Source organism: Hibiscus syriacus, unplaced genomic scaffold (assembly GCF_006381635.1).
Source record: "Hibiscus syriacus cultivar Baekdansim isolate YM2019G1 unplaced genomic scaffold, ASM638163v2 tig00110303_pilon, whole genome shotgun sequence".
Lineage (NCBI taxonomy): Eukaryota > Viridiplantae > Streptophyta > Magnoliopsida > Malvales > Malvaceae > Hibiscus > Hibiscus syriacus.
In genome coordinates this window covers 2,000,801-2,011,348 of record NW_024062672.1, presented here as the reverse complement: position 1 = coordinate 2,011,348, position 10,548 = coordinate 2,000,801, and the positions used below count along the sequence as shown (strand labels likewise).

Genomic DNA, 10,548 nt, shown 5'->3' with positions numbered 1-10,548 from the left:
TAGAATGTGAAGTGGATGCGCGATGAGTCATTCAACTCATTGAGAATGGAGATATAACCTTACATCCGATGAGACCAATTGTTAAGGACATTCACAACTTTAAATCTCGTAATTGGCATCTTACTTTTTAACACACTTATCGTGAAGGAAAATTTCTATGCTGATATCTTATTAAAAATGGGCTGCTCCTTATACCAGGAGTTGGTCGTTCTTGTGTTTCCATCGACTGAAGTCTTATCATTCTTGGATACTGATAGTAGGGGAATCTCCTTCCTTAAAAGTTTCTCTGCAACTTAGCCTCGTTTTTCTTTTCTCTTGTAACACAAAAAAAAAACTTCAAACATATCTTTTCATCCACTAGAATTTTTGATTAGTGTACATCCCTTATATACATATTCTTAATCGACTACAATACATATACAAAACCTTTGAAAGATCTATGTGACAGATCAAAACGAAATCCTTATAAATATAATGGTAAATTATGAATTTGATAATTGAATTTTACTCTTTTTCCTCTTTCATTCACTGTACTTTAAATATTTTTAATTTCTTCACTAAACTTAATACATTGAGATTTTTTGGTCATTTGACCGTTAAATAGTTAACGACGTTAAAATGATTTGTTATATAGATGCAAAGCGACATTGTTTTGGTGAAAATTTTATTTTTTTTAAAACGATGTCATTTTTAACGCCAATAGCTATATAACGACGGAGTAACCATAATGAGAGAGATTAAAGTTCAGTGGCCAAGAAAACTCAATGTATTAAGTTCAGTGAAAATATTGAACACTTTGAAAGTTCAGCTAACAAAATAGAAGAGAGACTAAAGTTTAATGATGCAATTTGTAATTTATCCTAAATATAGATGAAATACAAATCTCTATGTTGTCTTCCTGTACGACGACGTTGTACCTCCCCTAATTTTCGAGACGAGGAGCGTTAGGTGTAGTTTAAGAAGTAAATTAGTTTTGTAGATTGAAAATAAATTCTTTAGATTTGGTACCCAAAGAAAAGAATATCAGTGGAATTTTGTTCTCCGATTCCCGGGTAATAAAAATGTCGAATTGCCCAGGTGATTTTCTCTTTCGCAGTTTGCTCCTTTAAGTTAATCAGTCTCTTGGCTCGAATTTTGCTTTTCAATCTTTTTATTATCAGTTTAATTGAAAACCCTAATTTCATCAGTCCACGAACAATTATCACTCTTTCAATTTCTGAAAATTATGATGCATTCCTTTTGTTCCTTTTCAGTGTTGTTGATATGAAAGAAAAGAAAACAGTTTCTCCGCTTAGGCGCATTTTAGCGAATTGTACTGCACAGGTTTGTCGATAAGGCCCTCATTTGACTTAGTATTCTTACATTTAACTTTGGATTTGTTGTTGTTGTTGTTAGCACTTAGCGTTACGTTTGAAGTTTATGTATAACGAATAACTGAGGTTGAAACTTGAAAATGAACTGAAACGTAGCTGATGAAAGATATTTCCTTCAAACTGCTGTTAAATTCTGTTTACACTTGGCTCATTGTTTTGCCTAAAATGTTGTCTTTGCAGGCAAAAGAATACGGGGCCTGTGTTGCAGCTAAAGTTCCGGAAGTTGAACGTGATATGTGTTTGAAAGAATTTCTTGCACTGAAGACTTGCATGCAGAATACGGTATCTATATTCTAAGATTGCTTAGAAACATATTTATATTTTAAGAGAAAGAAATATACTGAGGTAGATAATTTGGTTGCAAAGATCCTAGCTTTCTTCCTTCTTGAAAAGAGTGTGCTAACATTAATGTTTTATACTTTTTTTTTGGTTTATAGCTCCGGGGAAAGGTTTAATATTTTGAGCTTTGGGCTTGAAATTTTTATGATAAGGTAAATCCAATGAACTTTTCTGTTTATTCTTTGATGCTAGTCTTTAAGCACTTGTACATTCTTTATTTTACTGATACTATCTTTTTGTGCTTTATCTGTGTTATTATTCTCCAGAAATTTGAGTTCTGTAGTTAAAAATACAACATAACCTTAGGAAAATGGCTGGGAAAGCTTCAAGTTCACAAGCCAGTGTTGGTGGTTTAGGACCTGGTGCTGTGTCACATGTTTTCATACAGTATCCCCCTCTACGTTGCAGCATTCCTGATCCAAGAGGCTTCTATTATGATGATGGAAATAAATTGCTCCTCTCTCCAACATCAGATCAGGTCTAATAGTTCTGAAGTTAAATAGTATGGTATAAGTTTTTTAGATATTGCTGTTCCATATTTTACATTTCTTTATGCACAGATCTTTTCATGGAAAACTGCTCCATTTTCTCTAAATGCTGCCCCTGACATTGATTCAATAACCGAAGGGCCTATCTGCTCCATCCGATTTTCTCTAGATGAAAAGCTTATAGCAGTTCAACGGTCCAACACTTCTATACAATTTTTTCATAGAGAAACTGGGGAAATTTTCACTCACAGGTGCAAGTCCGAGTCAGAGACTATACTGGGGTTTTTCTGGACAGATTGTCCATCATGCGATATTGTAGTTGTGAAAACCAGGTAGGGAGAAGCTTCCTGTCTGTTTTATGTTTGAATTGGGCAATGATTTGTCATCTGAATATCCTAACCTGATATTTTATGTAAGAATTCTGCTTCAATTGAGACATGGTTTTTCTGAAAAGGAATAAGATTTCATGTAATAGGAATGTTTCTCTGAAGCTGAGCGCTTGATTCCCTCTAACTTGGATATCTGATGTATAAAGTTTCCAGTCTTATTCCATTAACTAGAATTTTTTTATTACCTGACACTCTTTTTACTTCTCAATCCAACCCCGCCCTTAACACTTGAACTAAGATTGAGTGTGAAATTTGGAGTTGCCTACTATTTAGCATGCATAAAAAAGAAGTTATTATCACCTAATCATCCTTTATCCTACCCTTGTTATTAATGGCAATGATACTCTTTCAGGCCATGCAACCAGGTGAAGTAGCCTTAGAACTTTTGTATCAGTCATGGCACTGTAGATTTTCTTTTGCCATTTATGCATGGAATTTTGCTGTATTTGTTGCATGACCAAGGACATAAGTAATAAAATATAAAAATAGAGAGGAAAACGATTATTTTTTGAGAAAGTATTTGTTGTTAGAAATTTTATCAATACCTCCATAAAGGAGAACAAAGTATGAAAGTTATTTTTGGGGAGATACTGCTCTAGCATGGATCCAGAATTCCAGATTAAGAAGCATTTCCCAAGGCTAAAATCAACAATCTTCGTTATATTTTATACTCTTAAATTTCATTTGGCAACTTAAATGAATTGTGCATCATAACATCATCAAATCATCCATCAAGACCTACAATTATTGTTGTCTTTGTTATTGAAAATAATCATCCTTCTTTTCTATTTTGAGTTATGTTTTATATTCTTATTTATATTTTTCCTTTTAATATTTCTACTTTTATTAGCAGCAAAGATTTAATGTACTCTATTTACTGGAATGGAATTTAATGGCAGTGGGTTGGACTTGTTTGCTTTTGATCATGACTTGAAGTCATTGGTCTTGGTTGAGACAAAGAAAATGACTGTTAGTTGGTATGTCTATACACATGAGAGCAGATTGGTTCTTCTTGCTTCAGGAATGCAGTGCAAAACATTCCATGGGTTTCAGGTATGACTATGAGCTTCACTAGCTCAATTTCTAGAATCCTCTTAGATTTGGTCTCTACTTTTTCTAGGCAATGCTTCCTCCATGCAAGGAAATGAAGTTTGAAATTGGTCTTGGTGGTAAATGTGAGAAAATGGTAAAAAACTGAAATTATTCAACTAAGTGCACATGACTATGAAGCGTTAAAGCGCCTGACTCCCTTCTGGTAGGGAGCATTTAATGAACAGTACAGATAGATTATGATCCTTTTTGTCCCTATTTCCATTGATTTGACAAGGTGCTATCTCTTACCGTCAGGTTTCATCTGCTGGGATTATTCGATTACCAAAGTTTGAAATGGTAATGGCTAAACCTGAAACTAACAGTAAGCCTGTCCTTGCTTCTGAAGATGTCTATATCGTCACTGTGTATGTTTCTCTTATCTTTTTTTGCTAATACTGGAAATTGCTTGCTAAATCATGTATATGTTTATTTTATCTACTTTTATATTTTTGACAGCTATGGGAGAATATACTGCTTGCAAGTTGATCGAGTTGCAATGGTACTGCATTCATATAGGTTTTACCGTGATGCTATTATCCAACAGGTAAGTGTTACTCAAAACTCCCTCTAGTTTATTCCAGGTACAGGCTTGATTCAAATCGTAACCAAGCTCATTCCATTTGCAGGGCTCGTTGCCAATTTATTCATGCAAGGTTGCAGTGAGTGTGGTTGATAATGTGCTACTTGTGCACCAAGTAGATGCGAAGGTTGTTATACTCTATGACATATTTTCAGATTCTCGAGCTCCCATATCTGCTCCACTTCCTGTACTCTTGAGGGGTTTTCCAAGTTCTGATAGTTTTACATCTCTACCTGGCACCAAAGAAAGTGAAAGTTTAGAGGCCTCTGATTCAATTGGTAATGAAGCAATTATTTATGGAGATGGCTGGACCTTTTTGGTTCCCGACCTTATTTGTGATATTGCAAATAAACGTGTATGGAAGATACACTTAGATTTGGAGGCAAGTCTTGTTGGTCATAGTTTTTGAATTTGTTATAGTTAACTCTCGTAATTGTTGCCCACTTTCTCTCCTTGCAGGCAATTTCTGCTAGTTCCTCGGAAGTTCCATCAGTATTGGAATTCTTGCAAAGACGAAAGTTGGAAGCCAAGAAGGTCAATCTCAGCTGACTTTATTTCTCTTTCCACAATGAAGGGTGACATAATCATTGTCTAGTGTTAATATATGTTGCTCCTGATATTTCAGGCTAAACAACTATGTCTGGCAATTACACAAACAATGATTCTAGAATGCAGACCTATCACCATGGTTGGCAAGGCAATGGATGTATTAGTCACCTCATATGCCCTCTCTCTGAAAGCTGGCAGTTATTTCAAGGGAACAAAGACCGAGAGGACCCCCTCGAGTGTGCCAAATGTGGGTGGCCCAGGACAAGGCATAGATGTAAACACCAGCAGGGAAGATGGACTTGGAAAATCTGTCCAACACGAATCTGCTTCCAGAGTCAACATTGTATCTGTCAGTAGGCCTGCAACTTATTCGTCTTCAGAAATGGAGGATAGTTCCAGCTTTGAACCATCAAAAATCAGCTCGAATGATGCTCAATTCGATGGTGGCAAACAGGATATGGGTGCTGAAAGTTCTTCCACTGATAATCCGTTAAATGCTACTGTTTCTGAGCAGCAGGAATCTCAGTTCACTTCACCTGCAATTTCACCCGAGGAGATGTACAGATTTGTCTTTGCTCCTATTGAGGAAGAGATGATTGGAGAGCCTTCTTATCTAGTTGCCATCATTCTTGAGTTTTTTCGAAGGTATAATTATCGTTTAAGTGGTTTAGGACTCTTGTGTATAACAATTCTAAGGTTTCTTAAAATTGGCTTTAAGCTTGTTAAGAGCTACTATAGTCATATTCTGGATATATAAACAAAGCTCCCTGTTGTGTTTAAGCTTGTGGCTAACCATGCTTTATTAGCCATTTATGTGGTCAATAGAAACATAGGTTATTTAATAAATCATGTCCTGGTTACTGTGAGGACGTCCTTGGCCTGTCCTTCAACTGAGCAGCAAATTTTATGTGGCCTTATGTAAGTGTTTAGATCTTGGAAGTGTATAATATATGTGTAGATATGCATCAAGTAAGCTCTTACAACATATAGCTACCTTCCTTTTTAGATCAGTTATAATGAGCCATGGAGGGAAAGAAAAGAATTTTTGGTATAACTGTGGCTAGAGCAGGTTGAAGAATATTAAATGCATGATAAACCAAGCTAACTCTTGCTTATTGTCCTCCTTGACTATGGTACTTGTATGGAAAAGGAGGTGTGAGTTTGGTTTGTACTTCGTTCCGAGAAATCTTATATGTTTACTTTCTGCAGTACCAATTTAGAAAAGGTCAAAGTGCATCCAAATCTGTACGTGTTAACTATCCAACTATTGGCCCGCAGCGAGCAATATGCAGAACTTGGTTTGCTCGTCATAAACAAGGTTTACAAGTCTCTTTTTACCTTAATAATAAGTGTTCCCTGCCAAGAACGAAAGTACTGATGTTTGAATATTGATTTTAGCTTTTTAAGAGTTCCATTTCTTCTGCTTCAGATTATTGAGCCCTCGAAAGAAGTTGCTCTACAGCTGCTGGAGTCAGGTCGTCAAAATTTTCAAATTAGGAAACTGGGCTCTGATATGCTGAGACAGATTTCTTTACATCAGGATTATGTATTGTTATTAGCACAAGATGGATATTATCTTGAAGCTCTACGCTATGCACGAAAGCATAAGGTAATCCTTTATTAGATGACTGCATTCGAAAATAAATTTGTTGTTTACGTAAAATGCCGGTGCATATTTCTGAACCTTAAGTTGTTACCTAATTCTTTACTTGATTGAAATTGCTGTCAAGATATAGGGGGTATTTGATGGCATTTCCTTGAAATGCACATACCTGGACATGCGAATGGGGATATTTGATCCTCAAATGTATTGAAATTTAGAAAAATCTAAACATACCCGTATCAGACACATCCATGCATCCAATACTCACACTTGAATCTGTGTGATATTAGGGCATTTCACCAAATCATGGTTTAAATTGTTTCAGGTGACTACCATCCAGCCCTCGTTATTTCTTGAAGCAGCTACCACCTCCAATGACTCTCAACACCTGGCCGCAGTTTTGCGTTTCTTTTCAGATTTCATTCCCGGCTTCCGTAGCACTTCGGATTTCTTTATGTACTACCGCATTCTGAATGAGATGAGTTCTTCAGTAGTTGCATGAGGGCTGATACGAGAGGTGACAACGGAGTGATTTCTAGTCGTAATTATTGGAATACAATGAACGGTTTAATTATTATTATTATTTTATTCACTGTCTAGATAAAATCATGCCAATCATATGAAATGCAGAACATAAAAACAGTTGGAAGCAGATACCTAGCAATGGGAAAAGAAAAGGCAAAAGAAATAATGACCATGCTTTATTTTAACAGTAGTTTGAATTTGTAATTTCCATATATTTATGATAAATTTGCATGAAGTGTTGGGAACATACATACATCCCCTTGGTTTTGGTTTTATTGTTAATGATGTGTTTATTGGTAAGACTATTGATTCCTTAATTGTGTTTTGGGGGCCAAATGTGACATGCTCTGGAGTCTAAAGGATTCTCTCTAAAAATAGTGATAACGTATATCCTGCAATATGGATGATGAGATTAACGTTTGCTTGTCGTTTTGATATTATTCACCATGTCATATGGATTACATGTATATATCAGATATATGATTTGAAAATTTAAATAAATAAAAATTTTGTTTAAAATATTTGAAATTGACATGAGAGAATTTAAAACCGAGAGAAAATGTTGATTCCGGAATTGGAATGGGAAATTAGATCTTAAAAGGAGTCATTTATGGAGGGTTTTGTCCCCTTTTTGCAATATCTTTCCAGTTTATTTTTATAATTTGAAATGACAGAAGTCGAATAATTTATAAATAATTTGAAATGAAAAAAGCTGAATAATAATTTAAAGGGCATATTGCATTTTCGTCTTTATGCAACAGTGAATCAGATAATCTTCACTGTTGTATTTACCCATATATATAATTTCATGTTGTATCGTATGTAATATTTTTGTGTGTTGTTAAAGCATGAAGCATTGACATTTTACTGTTGTTGATGGCAGGAGGGTAGTGTGGAAGGGAATGCTTGATATTCTTAAAATAGTTGGCTTAAGCGTATTCCAAAACTGCTTTCATTTGCCAAAACAATCACCATTGTCGAATACATTCAATGGGGTCACTCCAAGTACCTTCCTCTTTACTCACTTTCCCATTAGGCTCAAGTTATTGATGAGCATTAAAATGCTAATGTTGATTTCAAATTCAATAGAGTTTGCTTATAATCCAATACTATTATTTTTTAGATTAGAATCTAAAGATGATATTGAAATTAAAGCAAAGCAAAGCAAAGCTTCATCAATACTACAGAAAACCTCAAACATTACACGCACTCACTCTTCCTCTACATTTTAAAAAAGAAAAATTTAGGAAACTAAATTTGGATTTCCTTTCACAGTAAAGATTATTGTAACGCCGAACTACAAACTACTCCCAAACTTCCATATCAACGAAAACCGTATGCTGTTACTCCCTGCAAACAGGCTGTACTATTCGGTACTCGTCTCATTTTCAACATGAGGTGCTGAAAACTGAGAAGAAAGTTCTCTAGCAATCTCTTCTTTCAGAGAAGCAGGATTCGATTTGCATGCCATCGAAAGAGCCACCGGCCCACCGAAATGGTACAAGGAAAAGCTACTGTCACCACTGCATGATTTGGAAGAGACATCGTTTTGCCTACCTTCTCCATTTGCTGCTTGTTCTGTTGTATGCAACCTACCAGGAGTAACTCTCTTGGTATTCCATTCGCTGAAAGCTTCTTCACTTGTTGTAACTGGCTTAAGAATCTGAATATGATCTCGGCATACAAGCCATTTGCCTTTGAAACTGGCTGATAGACTGGAATCGGACCAGGATTAAGCATGGGGGTAGCAAAATGCTGCATAGTGCCATATGGCATGCATAAACCTGAGTTCCCATTCAAACCATAAACAAGAGGGCTGGTATAAAAATAAAGGTTCGGAGGAGGGAAAGGCATTAATCTATTAGCAGGTGTTGCCGGCTAAGAAACGGGATTCTGATGGCAGTAACCCATGGTTGAAGGAGCTTGATAGACAGGACATTGTAGAGGTTGATTTGAACTGATGTAAACATGCCTTGGTGTTGAGAACCCACAGTAGCAGTTGATTTTCATTATCAGAAATTTCAATGGTTGTCGGTGGATTTCTGGATTGCGCAAACAATACCTGGCTTTCCAAAGCAACCCCTCCATTGACATCCTGCTTTTTATCAATTCCTTTCACTAGACACTCGGTGAAGTCATTTTGAATGCAGACTGAAGAAATCTCTTCCATCAAGTGAGTGTCCAAACAATGGCTGGCTTTCGAAATCAACCCCTCCATTGACGTGTTGTAAGTTATCAATCCCTTTCACCTGAAGCTTGGAGACCGTTTTGAAAGCAAATTGAAGTATCTTTCCCATCTGATTGTTGACTGGCCTCTTCAGAATTTGATGATGAAGATTCTAAGTTTCCATGATTCAAAGAGAAGGTATTGCTATCTCCTTCACTAAGGCATGAAGAGCAGTTATCAGAACTAGAAGTGCTACTCATCACAGAATGAGAAATTCCATTAAATGTAGGGTTTCTATGAGGAAAAACTCCAACTTCCTTGGATGTTGCATTTCGCGAAGAGCATTTATCTTGCGTTTCAACATGAAAATCCTCATCTGTTGCAATGCTGGTGCTTGATTTGTTAACTTTGATATGCTCTTGATCAATTTCTCCCAAATTTACTCTAGCTTTGATTGAGCATGTCTCACCAGATGACTTAACAAAGTTATGATTGGGTCCAGCTCCTTCACTGTAAGTAGATGGCCTCAGAGTAATATCCGTATCAGAGTTTCTCCAGGAATAATTTCTCTGGTGTTCTGCTGGGTTCCAAACTTTCTTGCAATGGAGTTAACTTCTACCAGAAGAATGTTTCCTGAAATAATTTTTTTCTTTAGTCTTCCAAAATCTCCGCGCATGTTCTCTTGTTGATTATACTTGTTACCAGGATAGACTTGCTTGGACGTATCCAAAGCATGATTTTGACTTGCTTACAGACTTCGGTTCTGGGCCTACTCTAGTAGCAGAAACATATGGCTCAATCCTGGCTTTGTACACATTATGTTGACCGCAACTGCAAACTTCATATCTGCCACTCTGGCTCTTTGGAAACTGAAACATTTCAGTATACTTAACACCACAATTCCGGCCATTGGATTTGGTACTGCTTATCCTGGACTGCCTATTTAGTCCATTGATGCTACTTGAAGGAGCCTTAAAGCTTTCACTTTTGTGTCTAGCTTCACATCTATTAACAGGTGCACTTTCAGAAACGGCAAACCAGTGCTGATCAGACTGTTTCACAGGCATATCAAATTGACCATCCCTGCAAAATTTCAATCTCCGTCGAGAAGATCTTGATTGTTCCATAGTGAAAGATTCTTTCCCATCTGTTGCATCTTCTCCGTCTGGGCTATCTAAAGAGTGATTTTGCAAACTTGAAGTTGAATCCTCATCTAAAAATTGTTCTCCTTGATCGTCTAGAGAACCAAGTGTAGACACAATCCTGTCTCACTCACAGAGTCTCTGCAATCAATAGCAATATTTTCTTCTATCTCGATATATGTTGAAGATACTTCCTTGGATAAATCAGGAGCAGCAGGTGCAATGCTCAACTCTGCACATTTTTTCTCTCTCTCCTTTTCCTTTCAGTCTCCCCTTTCTCCTGAGCTTTTTCTCTCGTTCT

The 10,548-nt window shown here is 36.4% G+C and overlaps 1 protein-coding gene across 1 annotated transcript; it reads left to right on the top strand.

Moving 5' to 3' along the window:
* Positions 1–982: 982 nt before the first annotated feature.
* Positions 983–7,123, top strand: LOC120116781. Its single transcript, XM_039137192.1, has 15 exons — positions 983–1,077; positions 1,254–1,323; positions 1,554–1,655; positions 1,811–1,864; positions 1,979–2,190; positions 2,273–2,532; positions 3,489–3,642; positions 3,937–4,046; positions 4,138–4,225; positions 4,308–4,643; positions 4,721–4,795; positions 4,887–5,455; positions 6,020–6,128; positions 6,240–6,419; positions 6,739–7,123. The coding sequence occupies exons 5-15, from the start codon at positions 2,023–2,025 to the stop codon at positions 6,913–6,915; spliced, it is 2,226 nt and encodes a 741-aa protein (XP_038993123.1). The 5' UTR covers positions 983–1,077; positions 1,254–1,323; positions 1,554–1,655; positions 1,811–1,864; positions 1,979–2,022; the 3' UTR covers positions 6,916–7,123.
* The last annotated feature ends 3,425 nt before the right edge of the window (positions 7,124–10,548 follow it).